Below are 19,438 nucleotides of genomic sequence, written 5' to 3'. Positions count from 1 at the left end.
CCAATGTTCCCTGTAATTTTTCACGGGTCTGAGCGTTCACACAAAGTCGGTGAGCAAGGCTTGAAACAACAGTGAGCAACCATAATCCCAAGTGTGGCAAGATCATTAATTATCAAACATGTCCAAAACTTGATTTTTTGCTGAGTTTCCGGCAATGCAAAATGATTTTTCTCTTTTGAATGAATTGACTCATGTACGATTGCAAAGGTCGTACGGCCTACATACGTCGTTTGTTCTTACAATTCTTTCACAAGATATCCATTTCTTTTTATTTCCTGATATATTTTGTCGCATAATATTAACATTTTGGGGGGCTTATTTAGTCGGTTGCAAGATACAGAACTGTACTTAATCACATTTTTTAGTGGAAGTACAATGTTGGCAACAAGATTCACGTGATACAATTGGAAATTATTTGAATGCAACACAAACTTTTTCTTTTTTTTTCCGTGTTTTTTTCTACTTTTTTTTAAAAAAGGTCTCATTGTGTTTATTTTTTCCCGAGCTGTTACTTTTTTCTTTTTGTTCTCCATTTACTTTTTTCCAACGTTTCTTTCTTTTCTCTTTTTCTGGCTTTTTTCTAAATTTTTCCTTCTTTTTTTTCTCTTCCTTTTCTTTCTCTTTTTCCCAGCTTTTCACTACTTTTTCATTTTGGTATTTTTTTCTTTTTTGTTCAATCCCCCCTTCTTTTAAGTCATTTTGTGCATAGTTTTACATAATATTTGGTCATGTTGGGATTAAAGAAGCAAAAACAACCCGAAGAGCCGTTTTGGACCCGAAAGAGCCGGTTCCTTTTAGTGAGCCGAGCCGAAGAAGCCGGTTCTCGACAAACTCTACTAACTTTACTCAACTTCGTTCTACTTCGACTCGACTTCAAAATACCGCATTTAGGACACAACGTCAGGGGAACCCGTGTATTTTTACCTTCATGCACTGTAACTTTGACTTAAGTCGCTTCTTAATTAGTAATTTTGAGCCCTCATTTTTGTGCGCTGGCTAGATTTTCTTGTGCGCTGAGAATGTGCGAGCAGTGCGCAATTGCGCACGCGCGCAGCTTAGAGGGAACACTGACCGTGGCCAACCCAAATTCCCAAACAAGTTAAGCACCTCGGCACCCAAGTTGGTCATGCTCTCCTGTTAAACAACTTTCACTGGTTTACCCCTGCCGCATCATACAGGTGCCCTGCCCATCCCTTAGAGCACATCTAAACGTCCCACTATCCTTTTACAACACCTCTCCACTCGCTCCTATCACCAACAAGAGCTCTAGCTTCCACTAGATTTAGTGCACTCATAACACCATCCATCCACGTCAATCGCGGCCTTCCTCTTGGTCTCCTTCCATTTACTTCTGCTCTGTAGAGCCTCTTCAACTTTCGCTCCTCATCCATCCTCTCCATGTGTCCAAACCAACCTAGTACTCTCTTATCCACACGCATGCTCAGTTCCACCACTACTCCAGTTCTGTCTCTCACAATTTCATTTCTCAATCCTTCCAATCTTGTCACTCCTAACATACTCCTCAAACACTTCCTCTCAAAAACATATAATTTCCTTCTCAAATCAGCTTTCAGGCTCCAAGTCTCTGCACCATACAACACAGTCGGCACAATCACACTCTCATAAAGTCCCCTTTCAACATCCATACTCATACTCTTGTGGCTCATCACTCTCCTCAGAGCACCCAAAACCTTTTTGCTTTAGCAAAGAAAATAAATACTACTTTTCGTTGACCTGAAGAGTAACTCATTTTACAGTAGAGTATCTATAATTCTGTATGTGAATCTGTGGTATGGTGTTTCAAATATTCTGGTTTTACTCGAGAGCATAGGTGTCAAACTCACAGCCCGCCGGTCGCATCTGGCCCGGTGTACAATTTTATCCGGCCCGCAAATTAATTTGATACATCTACTATCATGGCCTACCTTCAAACTACAGATCCGGTAATGCAGCGCTTCAGCTGCCGCAGCAAGAGGTCCTCAGAAACTTCAATCGATTAGCTTGAACGAGCGCAGCCACTGTTAAATCTAGTCAAGTCATGTTTATTTGTATAGCCTTTAATCACAAAGAGTCTCAAAGAGCTGCACAAACCACAGACTATTGCAAACTACTGAGTATTAGTACACCATCCCCTGATCTAAAACCAACATGAGGGCGGGGATTTGTAGAGGGTTATTGTTCTATATTCTTTATCAATTATCCATTATCCGTTATCGGTCAATTGATAATACACTGCAAAGCCAAGAGGCCGAGACACTTGTTCCCAGCCAAGAGGCTGAGTCAAGGTCCTAGCCACAAATGATTACGGCATTTATTTCCTTATTACGGCATTTATTTTCTAAAACCAACATGAGGGCAAGGAAAAACTCAAAAGATGATGTAAATGAAGAAACCTTGAGAAGGGATCTCTGTGCAAATGAGTTTGACACCCCTTCACTAAGGTTTAGGTGTCAAACTCACAGCCCGTGGGCCACAAATAATTTTATATACATTTATTATAATGCCCGGCTCTATAAAACGCTGATAACTCTCAAAAAACAGATCCCACAATGCAGCGCTTCTGAAATCCGGCTTCCTCTTCCTAGTTCGTGTGTAAACATTCTATACTGTATCTCCAGCGCGCTAAGAACTTTGATATTTTTATTTTTAGTATCTCGTGCATCCATTCAATATGGTTGGAGTAAAGCACATGTGTCAAACAGGCAGCCCGGGGGCCAGATCAGGCCTGCTAAGGGATTGAATCCGGCCCGCGAGACAACACTCAGAGAAGCGCAAGAGAAAAACAAGTTGCAGGTTGAAATATGTCAACTTGATGTTGCCAAAAGCCAGGTGCCTCTCACAAAGACACTGTACTTGTATTTATGTCTCTCTCTCTCTCTCTCTCTCTCTCTCTCTTTCTTTCTTTTCCACCCCTTTTCTCCCACTCTGTCTGTGTCTCTTTCACTCTCTGTGACTCTCTTTTTCTCTTCCTTTGTTGCTCTTCGTCTCTTTCTCTGTCTGTGTCTTTTAAACTCTTTTGCTCTAACTTCCTTTTTTTCCTTTTCTCTCTTTTCTCTTTCTCTCGTCATACCCTTCGCGCTTTCTTTTCTCTTTTCTCTCCTTCTGTCTTTCTATTTCTCTTTGAATTTCTTTCTTCCTCTCCCTTTCTTTTCCCCCTCTCTCACGACTTTTTATCTTTTGTTTCTCACGCTCTCTCTCTTTCTTTCTTTGTCCCGCCCTCAGTCCCCTTTTGTCGGTCCGTCTGCGTATCTACACGGCAAGCCCTTTTTCGCATGCCCTGTTTTTTGCTCCTGTTTGTCTCCCGTTACGACCTGTTTTGATCTCGACCACGTCTGCTCTCCCGTTTCGAATTACGACCTGTTTTGATCTCGACCACGTCTGTTCTCCTGTCCCAAATAACGATCCGTTTTTTATCTCGACCACGTCTACTCTCCTCTCCTGGCTTTCGACTTGTTTCCGATCCCGATCACGTTTTTTGCTCTTCTATCCCGGCAACTGACCTGTTTTTTTCCGTTCCCGACACCGCCATCGCTCGCCAAAATCAGAAGTCCCACTTCTGCGTTCAGAGCGACCTGCTCCCCGTGACCAGCGATCACTGGACTGTGTGTGCACTTCTTTCCCTTTTTCACAATAAAACTGAAAGCGTTACGCGAGTGGGTCCTGCTTCCGTTCTGGTCCTAACAATTTTTTGAACATGATTGTGATAAAAAAAAAAATGCATATAACTATCCAAAAATATCTAAAGTATTTATGAAAAATAATGAAAATATTATATCTAAAATAATTATCTTTTTTTTATTGCTACTATAGTATAGTTTACAATTTTGTATTGTATAATTACAATAATTATTACTCATTTTTAAACTTCATGTAACAAAATGAAAGATTTTTAAGTAGATTACTCTCCAAAAATGCAAGTTACTACAAACAATAATTACAAAAAATGAAAATATATAAATATATATAAAAAAATAATAATATTTAAATTATAAAACATATTTAGGAGAAAATATTAGAATTTTTCTTTGCAAACAAATATTTTTATGTGCTCAGTAAATTATTTTAATAATAACAGAAAAATCAAACTGGCCCTTGTGTCCTTGAATTTTTTTTGTATGTGCCACCAAAAAGAAAAACTTTTCAAAATAAATGTTTTACAGGTTTAAACAGGTCGGAAAATATATTAATATTAATATATTAATATCACCCCGGCTAAAACTTTTGGGAACAAAACGGGTAGTTTAGGAGGTAAAGCGCTTGTCTTGGGATCGAGAGGTCCCGGGTTCGATTCCCAGCTTCTTTGTGTTATACGTCAAAGTGTCCTTGGGCAAGACACTGAATCCCTAATGCCCCTGATAAGCAAGTAGTTGCCTGGCATGGCTGACGCTGCTATCGGTGTGTGAGTGTGTGTGTGAATGGGTAAGTGTGAAGCACATTGTAAAGCAGACCATTTACGTTGACTATTACATTTTTTTTTTTTAAATAACAATAAAAAAATGTTGCAAGTTTTATTAATGTTCCGATTTGATAAACTAAGAAATCCATCCCTTTAAAGAACGAAACATACAACAACTTGAATAAATTGATTTTGTTATTTTATATAGAGGTTGCTCGATAACATGAAAATGAATGAATAAATAATTGGATTTTATCGTCATTATAAAAGTAAAAGAAAGTTAGAGGGCTTCTTGTTTCAGTGCAAGTAAAATAAATTAAAAGATAAAAAGGATAAAAAGCTTAAAAAGCAATATACTAATAAATATGCGCATATTCACAGTGGCCGTTGCACAGGGAGATGATGTATTCGATAAAGGTACAGTGTTCTCGTTTGCCAATGTCCCTGCGTCCTGCATCATTTTTGCTGGGGACGCATAGTCTCAAATCAACGTGTGTCCCCGGGACGCAACCTTTTTGACACAAAATTGTCATTATTACCTTATTACTTTTTTTTTACGAAGATTTACCGCACTCCAAACTTTTCGTCGGGCAGATTCGCCATTGTTGTTTTGGTCTCGCGGTTCGAATTCTTGTCTGCACGCCGATCGCGGCAAACGAGATCTCGTTGCTTCGAGATTACGTCATTGTTGTGGTGCTTGTCGTCGAGGGAAGGTGAAAATCAACACAGTAATAAGTCGAAACATGATGCAGAAAGTGATAACAACGGCAATAATTCCGGCTTGAAAAAAATTGCGGAGAAATTCTTCAGAAGATCGCGGAGGCAAGGAAAACACGTGTGTTGAAGTGAACGATTCGACGAAAGAAAATAAACAAAAGAATACTCCTAGCAAGAAAAGGACTTTTCTGCCAAAATGGACCAAATTATATTCCTGGTGACGCTATGAGGAGGATGATAATGGATTGGACCTTGAGAAGGCATTACAACTGTGGCGGGACAGCAAACCAAAATGAAAAATCTGAAGTGATAACTTGCTTTGTATTACCAATTAACTGTGATGATTAAAACTGCATGAATATCTCATCTCATCTCATCTCATTAGCCGTACCGCTTATCCTCATTAGGGTCGCGGGGGGGCTGGAGCCCATCCCAGCCATCTTCGGGCAGTGGGCAGGGGACACCCTGAACTGGTTGCCAGCCAATCGCAGGGCACACGGGGACAGACAACTCATTCGCTCAGTCACACCTAGGGACAATTAGGACCGGCCAATTCACCTGAAATGCATGTTTTTTGGAATGTGGGAGGAAACCGGAGTGCCCGGAGGAAACCCACGCAAGCACGGGGAGAACATACAAACTCCGCACAGAAAGTCTGGAGCTGGATTTGAACCCACGACAGGTTCCCATGACATGAACTGTGCCGCACAAGCGCTAACCACTGTGCCGCCGTGCTGCCACTGCATGAATATATAGATTCATATTTCAGCAATATTATTTTGTATAATGTACAATATTGTGAATTGAAAAATCTGAAGCCATAACTGCTTTGTATTACCAATAAACTGTGATGATTAAAACTGAATGAATATATGGATTTATATTATATATTTGTCGCCGATTTACAATTTTAACCGCGATAACACAAAATTTGGGGGACCCATAGATCTCTGTTGGGACCCATAGATTTTTGAGCATGCGAGTCCCCGGGACCCATCACTTTCAGAGCTAAAATGAACACTGCAGCGTATTAAACTGAAATTTAATTTTGAAATTGCATCTAATCAGCACCTCATTCTTATACCCCCCGACCCTTCTCGCCCAGAAAGATGGCAACCACGAAAAAATCGGATGCCTACCTCGCATCATCTTCACTCTTGCACTTGTCGCAGACGATTGGCCAACTTTCACAAACTCACTATTTTTCCCCCCCCCCAAGTCTTGAAACCTTCCTCTATTGCGTGAGCAAAGGCGGGGAGAGTGGGCAAAAAAAATGGTACTCAAGTAAAAGTACTGTTACTAAGTAACTGTAGCGATGTCTTATTTATTGATTTTTTTTACAACCGTTCAATTAAATCATCAAAATCCATCCAATCAACAATAAGTCTAAAGTCAAAATAATTGTTCCCTATAATTTTCCACGGGTCTGAGCGTTCACACGAAGTCGGTGAGCAACGCTTGAAACTACAGTGAGCAACGGCAATCCCAAGTGTGGCGACTGAGTCATTATCAAACATGTCCAAAACTTGACATCAAGTTACGTTTTGCAAAATTATTTTTCACTTTTGAATGAGTTGACTCATGTCAGACATGGGACCAAGTCACACATGTGCAAGTCTCAAGTAAGTCTCAAGTCTTCACCTTCAAGTCCCAAGTAAGTCCCAAGTATTTTTTTCTTGGGCAAGTCAAGTCACAAGTCAAGTCCCGAGTCTTAGATTGCCAAGTCCAAGTCAAGTCACAAGTCATAAAAACAGCGACTCGAGTCGACTCGAGTCCAAGTCACTAAGTCTCAAGTCCCCATGTCTGACTCATGTATTATTGCAATTGTTGTACGGCCTACAAACGTCATTTGTTTTTACCACAATTGTTTCACAAGATTTTCATTTCTTTTTTTTTTCCTGGTATCTTTTGTCGCATAATACTAAAATTTTTGGGGGCTTATTTAGTCGGTCGCACGATACAGAACTGTACTTATTCACATTTTTTTAGTGGAAGTTCAATGTTGGCAACAAGATTGACTTGGTATCATTGGAAATGATTTGAATGCAACACAAACTTTTTCTTCTTCTATTTCTCTATTTACTTTTTTACTTTGTTTCTTTCTTTTCTTTTTTCTGGCTTTTTAAAAAAGAAAAATCCTTCTTTTTTCTCTTCCTTTTGTTTATTTTTTCTCTGCTTTTCACTACTTTTTCATTTTGGATTTTTTTTTGTGCTATCCCCCCTTCCTTTAAGTCATTTTGTGCATAATCTTACATAATATTTGGTCATGTTGGGATGAAAGAAGCAAAAACAACCCGAAGAGCCGTTTAAGGACCCGAAAGAGCCAATTCGCTTTAGTGAGCCGAGCCGAAGAAGCCGGTTATCGACAAACTTTACTGACTTTACTCAACTTTGTTCTACTTTGACCTTGACTTCAAAATACCGCATCTATAACACAGCGTCAGGGGAACCCGTGTATTTTTACCTTCATGCACTGTAACTTTGACTTTATTTGCTTATTAATTAGCAATTTTGAGCCCTGATAAATAAAGTTAAGTTTAGCTTGCTTTTGGAAGATGTGCTTCAACAGTTAGGCGACTTCCTCCTCTGTGATAAAAAGTGGCCGAAAAAAATGCGATACAACCATTTTCTCAACCGCATCAAGCTTTCTTATTCCACTTTCATTTTAAATGAAACGGCTCGCCTCTCCTTTACACTTCACACCAGGGGTGTCAAACTCGGGGGCCACATGATAGAACAAACATTCTCTCGGGGGCCGAACTAGTTGATTTCGGAGAAAGAAAGAAATAAGAGAAAAAGAGAGAGAGTGGGACGAGGAAAGAGAGAAAGGGAGAAAGAGAGAGAGAGAGAAAGAGAGAGAGAGGGGGGTGGCAAGGAAAGAGGGAAAGGGAGAAAGAGAGAGAGAGAGAGAGAGAGAGAGAGAGAGAGAACGTGAGAAACAAAAGATACAAAAAGAGAAATTGTAAGAGAGGGGGAAAGAGAGAAAGAAAGAAACCCAAGAAGAAATTGAAAGCAAGAAAGAGAGAAGGAGAGAAAAGAGGAGAGAAAGAGAGCGAGAGAGAAAGAAAAATACAACTACAGCGTCTTTGTGAGAGGCATGTAGCTTTGGCAACATCAAGTGGACATATTTCAACCAGCAGCTCGTTTTTTTCTTGCGCTTCCCTCAGCGTTGTCCCGCGGGCCAGATTCAACCCCTTAGCAGGCCTGATCCGGCCCACGGGCCGTCTGTTCGACGCCACTGCTTTACACCAACCATATTGAATGATAATATGGTGTGAAGTTCATCAACATCAATAAAAGCAAAAAATGTCTCGTCAAATCTCGTTTTTCACTCGACAAAAATGAAACTTAAAACCCCTTTCAGCAACAATAACCATGTCTGGAAACACAAAATAAGACGGGATGAATATGTTGTAAACGATATTGTTGGTTGCACATTCTAAGCGCACAAGAAAATCTAGCCAGCGCACAAAAATGAGGGCTCAAAATGACTAATTAAGAAGCGACTTAAGTCAAAGTTACAGTGCATGAAGGTAAAAATACACGGGTTCCCCTGAAGTTGTGTCCTAAATGCGGCATTTTGAAGTCGAACGAAGTTGAGTAAAGTTAGTAGAATTTGTCTAGAACCGGCTTCTTCGGCTCGGCTCACTAAAATCAACCGGCTCTTTCGGGTCCTAAACGGCTCTTCAGGTTGTTTTTGCTTCTTTAATCCCAACACGGCCAAATAATATGTAAAATTATGCACAAAATGACTTAAAAGAAAGGGGGAATAGAACAAAAAAAGAAAAAAAATACCAAAATGAAAAATTAGTGAAAAGCTGAGAAAAAAAGAAACAAAAGGAAGAGAAAAAAAGAAGGAAAAATTAGAAAAAAGCCAGAAAAAAAGAAAAGAAAAAAACGTAGGAAAAAAGTAAATGGGGAACAGAAAGAATAAAGTAACAGCTCGGAAAAAAATAAACACGATGAGACTTTTTTTAAAGGAATTTAAAAATAAGTAGAAAAAAAAACACGGAAAAAAGAAGAAAAAGTTGGTGTTGCATTCAAATTTCCAATTATATCAAGTGAATCTTGTTGCCAACATTGTACTTCCACTAAAAAATGTGATTAAGTACAGTTCTGTATCTTACAACCGACTAAATAAGCCCCCCAAAATGTTAATATTATGCGACAAAATATGTCAGGAAATAAAAAGAAATGGATATCTTGTGAAAGAATTGTAAGAACAAACGACGTTTGTAGGCCGTACAACCTTTGCAATAGTACATGAGTCAATTCATTCAAAAGAGAAAAATCATTTTGCATTGCCGGAAACTCAGCAAAATGGAACTTAATGTCAAGTTTTGGACATGTTTGATAATGAATTATCTTGCCACACCTGGGATTATGGTTGCTCACTGTTGTTTCAAGCGTTGCTCACCGACTTTGTGTGAACGCTCAGACCCTCGGAAAATCACAGGGAACATTGTTTCTAACCGTAGTTGAGGCTGACTGAGTCGGTGCTGTGAAAGATACTTTCGATACATTCGACTTCAGACTGAGATGCTATCGCGGTTATATAGGCAGCTGCTGATACGCCCTGTGGTGTGTTTGTGTGTACTGTATATATTTTTCAGGTGCAATCGATACCTTTCCTACGTAAAGCGTTGACCACATTGCATGCGAAAATATATCCAGCACGAGGCATAAGCCAGCTAAGCGGCGGGTTAGGGACCTGCAACCACTAGGGGGCCCCCAAGAGCGGTATACTGTTTTGGTACCATCTCTCATCTCATTAGCCGTACCGCTTATCCTCATTAGGGTCGTGGGGGGGCTGGAGCCCATCCCAGCCATCTCCGGGCAGTGGGCAGGGGACACCCTGAACTGGTTTCCAGCCAATCGCAGGGCACACGGGGACAGACAACTCATTCGCTCATCCACACCTAGGGACAATTTGGACCGGCCAATTCACCTGAAATGCATGTTTTTGGAATGTGGGAGGAAACCGGAGTGCCCGGAGGAAACCCACGCAAGCACGGGGAGAACATACAAACTCCGCACAGGAAGTCTGGAGCTGGATTTGAACCCACGCAGGAGGTTCCCATGACATGAACTGTGCCGCACAAGCGCTAACCACTGCGCCGCCGTGCTTTTCTTTTTGGTACCAATATTGTCAATTTGTGTGTTCACTCCAAAATAATTCTACAGAAATATAAGAAAAAAATAAATGGTAAATGTTTTGCATTTATATAGCACTTTTCAAGTCAATGAAGACCTCCCGCTTTACAATGTGCTTGACACTTACCCATTCACACACACACTCACACACCGATAGCGGCCATGCAGCCATGCAAGGCGCCTACCTGCTTATTGGGTGTTTCGATATACAAAGTCCAAAATACAGTACAGTTTTTGCTGCCATTCGCCATTCCTAGAGTTCTACCTGCCAACCTGATACGTATGAGTGAATCTAGGAAAAGCCATCATTCACAATGGACCCCACTAAGGAAATGTAGTAAAGAGGACAAGGAGAAAAGAAGAGGAAGATACTTTTTCTGGCCATGGAAACAAAGTAAGAGATATTAGAGAGGTACGAAAACACACTACACAATAACTGCAAAACTAAATATCAAATATAGTGCTTAAAAACTGGGACCTCATGTATTATTTTGTTTTCATACTGAAAATAGAAAAATAGTATAGAATTGCTACAAAAATGCTATCACGGTAATACTACATTACAAAATACTACTACAGAATGATTTGCTCCAAAAACACTACAAAAAGACAACTACAGTAATATTACTAATATACCACAAAAACTCTAAAAAAATACTACTAAAATATTGCTTTGGAAATCATCAATTATACTTCTACTGAAATACTAAAACAATCTAAATACAGGGTTGATACCGGGCAGGATCGATATCAGATACTGGAGACTGGAGTCAGATATCAGACAGGACGAGACAGACGGGGTCGATATCGGATACTGGCGAGTGGAGTCAGATATTAGACAGGACGAGACAGATGGGGTCGATACCGGATACTGGAGAGTGGGCTCAGATATCAGACAGGACGAGACCGGTGGAATCGATACCGGGTACAGGCGACTGTAGCAAGATATCAAACAGGACGAGATAGACGGGATTGATACCCGATACTGGAGACTGGAGTCAGATATCAGACAAGACGACACAGACAGGATCGATACCAGACATTGGAGACTGGAGTAGGATTTCAAACAGGACGAAATAGACAGGATCGATACCCGATACTGGAGACTGGAGTCAGATATCAGACAGGACGAGATAGCTGGATTAATACCCGATACTGGAGACTGGAGTCAGATATCATACAGGACGAGACAGACGGGGTCGATACTGGATACCGGAGACTGTAGCAAGATATCAGACAGGACGAGACAGATGGGATCGATACCAGACACTCGAGACTGGAGTCGGATATCAAACAGGACGAGATAGACGGGATCGATACCAGACACTGGGTACCGGAGTCAGATATCAAACACGACGAGATAGACGGGATCGATACTCGATACTGGAGACTGGAGTCAGATATCAGACAGGACGAGACAGACGGGGTCGATACTGGATACCGGAGACTGTAGCAAGATATCAGACAGGACGAGATAGACGGGATCGATACCAGACACTGGAGACTGGAGTCGGATATCAAACAGGACGAGATAGACGGGATCGATACCCGATACTGGAGACTGGAGTCAGATATCAGACAGGACGAGCCAGATGTGATCGATACCAGACACTGGGTACCGGAGTCAGATATCAAACACGACGAGATAGACGGGATCGATACTCGATACTGGAGACTGGAGTCAGATATCAGACAGGACGAGACAGACGGGGTCGATACTGGATACCGGAGACTGTAGCAAGATATCAGACAGGACGAGATAGACGGGATCGATACCAGACACTGGAGACTGGAGTCGGATATCAAACAGGACGAGATAGACGGGATCGATACCCGATACTGGAGACTGGAGTCAGATATCAGACAGGACGAGCCAGATGTGATCGATACCAGACACTGGGTACCGGAGTCAGATATCAAACACGACGAGATAGACGGGATCGATACTCGATACTGGAGACTGGAGTCAGATATCAGACAGGACGAGACAGACGGGGTCGATACTGGATACCGGAGACTGTAGCAAGATATCAGACAGGACGAGATAGACGGGATCGATACCAGACACTGGAGACTGGAGTCGGATATCAAACAGGACAAGATAGACGGGATCGATACCCGATACTGGAGACTGGAGTCAGATATCAGACAGGATGAGACAGATGTGATCGATACCAGACACTGGGTACCGGAGTCAGATATCAAACACGACGAGATAGACAGTAGAACGGTAGAAACCTACAGGCTAGGAAATGAGTCCTAGATACAGTATTTTCATTTTTAAGCAGTAATATTAAAGGAAACATAGTTTGAGGGCACGTTGTACTTACTCAAATGAGTCTTCCTGGACACGCCTCCTGTGGAAGACACACAAAAGTTAGATTTATTAACATTTAAAGTGTGTAAATTCTCAAAGTCATTTTTACTCTCAACTTTAACTTGAACACGAACACACCGCACACGTTCTGTAAGTGTATTTATGTTTTAGTCAGGCCCGCAAAGTGACACTGAGAGAAGCACGAGAGAAAAATGAGCTGCAGTGTTACATATGTTCACTTGATGTCAGCCAAGCCACTCGCAAAGCCTCTCTCTTTCTCCTCCCCCCTCGTTTTTCTGTTTCTTTCTCATCCTCTCTCTCTCTCTCTCAAGTCAAGTCAAGTCATTTTTATTTGTATAGCCCTTAATCACAATTAGTCTCTAAGGGCTTCACAAGTTATTACATATAAGATTAGGTTACTCGTATGCTATAGAGTAGAAGTGAGTTTTAAGCCTAGATTTAAACATTTCCACCGAGGTTGCAGATCGGATCTCAGGGGGAAGAGCATTCCACAACGCCGGTGCCCGGATGGAGAACGCTCTCGAACCAGCGGAACACTTCTTGGCTCTTGGGATCACCAGGAGACCGGCGCTCTCGGAACGAAGGCTTCGGGCCGGGACATAGGGGGAGATCAGATCTGAAAGATATGAGGGGGAAAGTCCATGTATGATTTTGTATAGTAGTAGGAGAACCTTAAAATCGCATCTTAGGCTAACAGGGAGCCAATGCAGGTTAGCCAAAATTGGGGTGATGTGATCGTACTTTTTTGTCCTTGTTAAAAGCCTCGCTGCAGCATTTTGTACCAGCTGAAGACTCTTGAGTCTGGACTTCGGGAGACCGGAAAGTAGTGCATTACAGTAGTCGAGACGGGAGGTAACAAACGCATGAATTATGATTTCCGCATCCGACTGAGAAAGTATAGGACGAATTTTAGCAATGTTACGGAGATGGAAGAAAGCGGTTCTAGTAAATTTCTTCACATGTGTTTGAAAGGACAGATCAGGGTCGAAAATGACACCTAAATTTTTAAGTGAGTCACTCTGTGTGATGTGGCAATTGTCCAAGTTCACTACGGTTTTAGAGAATAAGTCACGGGACTTAGAAGGACCAATAACTAACATTTCAGTCTTTTCAGGGTTAAGACGCAGGAAATTGAGTGACATCCACTCTTTTATCTCAGTGAGGCAGGCCTCCAAAGTTCCACAGTTTAGTGTGGCAGATTCCTCCATCGGGAGATAGAGTTGAGTGTCATCTGCGTAGCAATGGAAACTGATATTATACTTACGAATAATATCACCTAGTGGAAGCATATAAATGCTGAAGAGAAGGGGGCCAAGCACTGAACCCTGCGGAACACCACAAGTAACACTAAATGGCTCAGATGTCAATTCGCCATATTTAACGCAGTGTGTCCTATCTGAGAGGTAGGATCTGAACCATAATAGGACGCTTCCTGAGAGACCAATCCATTTTTCCAACCGTTCTAGCAAGATAATATGGTCCACTGTGTCAAATGCAGCACTAAGGTCCAGCAGCAGCAAAAGTGATGATGTGCCCGAGTCCATTGCCCGTAGGAGATCATTGGTTACCTTAATCAGAGCTGTCTCAGTAGAGTGGTTAGCCCTAAATCCTGATTGCATTGATTCAAAGAGATTGTTCTCGGACATAAAATCATTCAGCTGCTGTGCCACTACTTTTTCAAGTATTTTAGAAAGAAACGGTAGGTTTGACACAGGTCTATAATTACATAAGTTTTCTGGATCTAGGTTGGGTCGTTTCAGTGTGGGTTTAATGACAGCGGACTTAAAAGCAGCTGGAACTACACCTGAGGCGAGTGATATGTTTAAAATATTTAGAACTGAAGGTGCAAGAACGCCAAAGAGACCTTTGATAAGTGAACCTGGAAGTGGGTCGAACTGGCAAGTCGTCGGTTTGGCCGTATTCACCATCTGTTTAAGATTTTCGAGTGACAGTTCACTAAAACGGGACAAAATACCTAGACAGCCACCATGTCGTGCATCTAGAGATTTGAGTGCTTTAGTATGTGTTGAATTAATACTGTCTTTAGCAATTTCTTCCTGTATGCTTTGGATCTTCTTAGTAAAGAAGACCATTATGTCGTGGGCAGAATGGGTGGAGCTATCTGGGATAGTCTGTTGCCTTGTTAGCGATGCTACAGTGTCGAAAAGGACCTTGGGATTGTTCTTTTGTGACGCAATCACTTTCGAAAGGTAGGCCGATTTTGCAGAGGCAAGGGCCGCTTTATACTTCAACAAACTATCACACCAGATTTGATGGAAAACTTCAAGCTTGGTAGCGCGCCATTTTCTTTCAGATTTCCTGCATTCTCGTTTAAGGGATCTAGTTTCATCAAGGGATCTAGTTTCATCAATCTAGTTTCTCTCTCTCTCTCACTCTCTCTCTCTCTCTTTCTCTTTCCCTCCATTTTCTCATTCTATATTTTTTCTTTCTAACTCCCCCTCTTTCTCTATCAATTTCTCTCTCTTGCTCTCTGTTTTTTCTCCTTTTTCCCTTTCTCTCTCTCCCTTTCTCTCTCTCCCTTTCTCTCTCTCTCTCTCTCCAACTCTATCTCTCTTTCTCTTTTTTTCTCATCCTCTATCAATTTCTCTATCTCGCTCCTTTTTTCTCTTTTTTGTCTTTCTCTTTCTCTCTCTCTCTCTCTTTCTCCATTTTTCTTTTTAGATTTTCTTTCACCCTCTCTTTTTCTCTCTCTCCCTCCCTTTTTTCTATTTTTTTTCCTTATTCTCATTCACTATTTCTTTTTCTCTCACTTTTTCTGTCTTTTCTCACTCTCTTTCTCATGCTCACACGTTTCCTCTCGCTTTCTCTATTGTATTTTACTTTTGTCACATTCTTCTGATCTTCCTTTCTCTATTCCTCACTTTATTTCTCTTTTTTTATTTCTCCTTCTTTTTATGTCTCCTGGTACCCCCTTTCTATTGTGTTCTCTCTCCTTTTCCTTCTTTTTCTGTCTTACCTTCTCTCCCTTACTCTCTCCCTTGTTTTCTCACTGTTTTTATCAATTTCTTTCCTTTTTGTTTTCTCCCTCGCTCTTTATTTCTTTCTACTAGTTAGGCCCCCGGGAGTTTTCTTTTTCTAGCATGTGGCCCCCAGCTCAAATGAGTTTGACACTGCTGTCCTGGAGAATGTGAGTGAAGTGTAAAAGGCTCCATTACAGAGAATGGTGTTTGGGATTCATTAAATACAAGAGAAAATAGCTTCATTCTTTCCCATTCAGCTTTATTGTTTACAAGAGTAAAGGCGCACTGCGAAATTCTAAAGTTTTGTTCCAAACTGCAAGTGCTACTAAAACTGAGTCATCTGAGTTGGGACACACAGAAATAGAAGGTTTTTCATTTTCTCCTAAATCTTTTTTCAAATAAACGCCTGCAAAGGCACCTTAGCTGGAAAACAGGGGAGACAATAGCTTAAAGCCCTAACTGGTACCATGTCAAATTTGACCACAATCTTAAAAGACATAATTTTCTAAAGGTAGGCTTAGGCATTGCCTAAGGCGGTCATTTGGAGATGAACGCTTTACAGCTATAAAACCTTTGCAAATGTTTATTTTACTTTTAGACATTTTGGATGAGTTGTAAATGTTTGACTTCTCTTTCCAGAGGTCAATCAATGATTGTGCAGACTTGCACTTAATAATAATGGTATGTAAAAATGGTTCTCGAGTTGCATTTGCGCATGTTTATTTTCGGCTCGATTGGAATACGCATTAAAAAATGTAGACAGTTATGTTGGGAATTGCATAGGCTAACCAATGTATTAATCATCATTTCATTCCGTTTCTACTGGCTGAAGGTATTTGGAGCTACAAGAGGCGATCTCTGTTTTATCAAACAGGCCCTTATAGGCTAATGTGAGCTGCTGACAGTGAAATAAAAACCTGCTATTGGCCAAGAGTGGTGTCAATTAAAAGGTCAGAGGCTAATGACCATATTGGGAATAAGTCTTTATTTCTACAGGGGAGTTTTGTATCAAAACAAACGCATCACAATAAGGAACGTTCAACGAAGCAGACATGCTTTTAGGCGTTTTTTTTTTTTTTTTACCTGTCCGCATTATAGTGTGTTTTAGAGTAAACGTTTTACACGGTAGGTGTTTTCGTATATTTATCTCACTCGATGACTGAATACATGTTGAAATCGTGGGCATATTTTAATACCAAGATGAAAGCTTCGTAATAATAAGTGGCACGTTGTATTTCAGTGGCTGTTAGTTTGACGTTATTCTTATAAATGACTAACATTTGTCATGTTTTGATGATGGCATTGTTTCTTTTTAGAACCTTGTCGGTTTTTATTCATATTTCTCTACTCTCGGGTACATTTTTTCACGCATTGTTTTTCATTGACCTTAATCGTGTACTTTAATGTGTATTTATTAATCGCATTCTTAAATGTAGAATGCACGTACTAAACGTCACTTCCGTTGTAGGCTGATTTGCGTTTTGCACTGTTTAGCAAGCCATACTGCGAGTTTTTTGACAACATTTGTTACAGAAATCTATAAAATTTTGGATTGTGGGCATTAATACTGACGAAGACAACTCTCGCTTAACGTGAGGTTTACATGGCTGCGATGGCCGAGTGGTTAAGGCGTTGGACTTGAAATCCAATGGGATCTTCCCGCGCAGGTTCGAACCCTGCTCGCAGCGTATTTATCATAAAACAATGTTTTACATTTGATTTGATTGTTATTTACCCACAAATTAACTCTCGTTAACGCATGCCTCTTCGCATTGTCGTTGACGAAAACTGAAGCGAAAATGACTAACGATGGCCTTGAATATTAACAAAAATTCGTTTTAGAATTGACCTGCAAATGCCATACAGTATTCCAGTTAGTATTGTTTTTTTGTTTATTTCTTCTTTTTTTTTACTTCAGAAGTATACTAACACATTTTTCTCCCTCCACACATGACTATCCATAAGTTTATGATTTACATTAATATTGTTTTATTAAATGAACAAAGTTTTTACCACTAGGAGGCACTAAATAAAACACTGTCCCTTTAATTGTGTAATGGTGTATTTATTTAATAGTGGCATTGAGGCTTGTCCATACCTGTTCATGTTGATGTTCACATTGACACCACAATTTTTTTTTGTTGGTGTAGCAATATTTTTATAGGTCAGAGGTGGGCAAACTACAGCCCGAGGGCCACACGTGGCACCCCAGGCTTATCACCTGGCAGACCAAATGAAAATGGTCAAATTCTAATGATTATATATATATATACTGGACTGTCTCAGAAAATTAGAATATTGTGATAAAGTTCTTTATTTTCCGTAATGCAATTAAAAAAACAAAAATGTCATACATTCTGGATTCATTACACATCAACTGAACAATTTCAAGCCTTTTATTATTTGAATATTGCTGATTTTGGCTTACAGCTGAAAAAAACTCAAAAATCCTATCTCAAAATATTAGAATACTTCCTCAGACCAAGTAAAAAAAATAATTTTATAACAGCAAAACTAAATCAAACATTTGAAAATGTCCATTGATGCACTCAGTACTTGGTTGGGAATCCTTTTGCACGGATTACTGCATCAATCCGGCGTGGCATGGAGGCAATCAGCCTGTGGCATTGCTGAGGTGTTATTGATGCCCAGGATGCTTCGATAGCGGCCTTCAGCTCATTTGCATTTGTAGGTCTGGTGTCTTTCATCTTCTTCTTAACTATACCCCACAAATTCTCGATGGGGTTCAGGTCAGGGGAATTAGCAGGCCAATCAAGGACAGTGATGCCATGGTCAGTGCACCAGTTACTGGTGGTTTTGGCACTGTGGGCAGGTGCCAGATCATGCTGGAAAATGAAATCCTCATCTCCATAGAGCTTTTCAGCAGATGGAAGCATGTAGTGCTCTAAAATCTCTTGGTACACAGTTGCATTTACTCTGGACTTGATGAAACACAGTGGACCAACACCAGCAGCTGACATGGCTCCCCAAACCATTGCTGACTGTGGGAACTTCACACTGGATTTCAAGCAACTTGGATTTTGCTCTTCTCCAGCCTTTCTCCAGACTCTGGCGCCTTGACTTCCAAATGAAATGCAAAACTTGCTTTCGTCTGAAAAGAGGACTTTGGACCACTCTGCAACTGTCCAGTGCTTCTTCTCCATAGCCCAAGTCAGACGCTTCTTCCGTTGTCTTGAGTTCAGAAGTGGCTTGACCATGGGAATAAGGCTATTGTAGCCACGTCTGTGAACTGTGGCTTTTGATACCTGGACTCCAGCTTCAGCCCACTGTCTTTAAAGCTCCCCCAAATTCTGGAAGCGGCTCTTCTTCACAATTTTGTTAAGGCTGCGGTCATCTCTCTTGGTTGTGCAGCGTTTCCGGCCACATTTTTCCCTTCCAACAGACTTTTTGTGGATATGCTTTGAAACTGCACTCTGTGAACAGCCTGCTCTTTGAGAAATTTCTTTTTGTGTCTTACCCTCCTGATGGAGGGTATCAATGATGGTCCTCTGGACAGCAGTCAGATCAGCAGTGATTTAGTTTACTGAACCAAGCTGAGTGTTTTTAAGGCTCAGGAAACCCTCGCAAGGTGTTTCGAGTTAATTAGATGATTCAGGTGATTAGTTGAATAGCATACTTGTATACTTTTTCATGATCTTCTAATATTTTGAGATAGGATTTTTGAGTTTTCTTAAGCTGTAAGCCAAATTCAGCAATATTCAAATAATAAAAGGCTTGAAATAGTTCAGTTGATGTGTAATGAATCCAGAATGTATGACATTTTTGTTTTTTTTAATTGCATTACAGAAAATAAAGAACTTTATCACAATATTCTAATTTTCTGAGACAGTC

The 19,438-nt window shown here is 40.7% G+C and overlaps 1 protein-coding gene and 1 non-coding gene across 3 annotated transcripts in view; one reads left to right on the top strand and one right to left on the bottom strand.

The window, feature by feature from the left end:
* Positions 1-19,438, bottom strand: part of rorc (RAR-related orphan receptor C) — a 57,534-nt gene that overhangs the window by 27,295 nt on the left and 10,801 nt on the right. For both annotated transcript variants that reach the window (XM_088327341.1, XM_088327342.1), the window contains exon 3: positions 12,598-12,624. In XM_088327341.1, the coding sequence (XP_088183467.1) occupies positions 12,598-12,624 (27 nt within the window). The remainder of the gene's footprint in view (positions 1-12,597; positions 12,625-19,438) is intronic.
* trnas-uga (transfer RNA serine (anticodon UGA)) lies at positions 17,193-17,274 on the top strand. Its single transcript has one exon. It is a non-coding gene; the product is annotated as a tRNA-Ser (tRNA).

This window comes from Urocampus carinirostris, chromosome 2, assembly GCF_059441175.1.
Source record: "Urocampus carinirostris isolate Australia breed hairy pipefish chromosome 2, RoL_Ucar_1.0, whole genome shotgun sequence".
Lineage (NCBI taxonomy): Eukaryota > Metazoa > Chordata > Actinopteri > Syngnathiformes > Syngnathidae > Urocampus > Urocampus carinirostris.
This window is presented reverse-complemented; position numbering and strand designations above follow the sequence as displayed.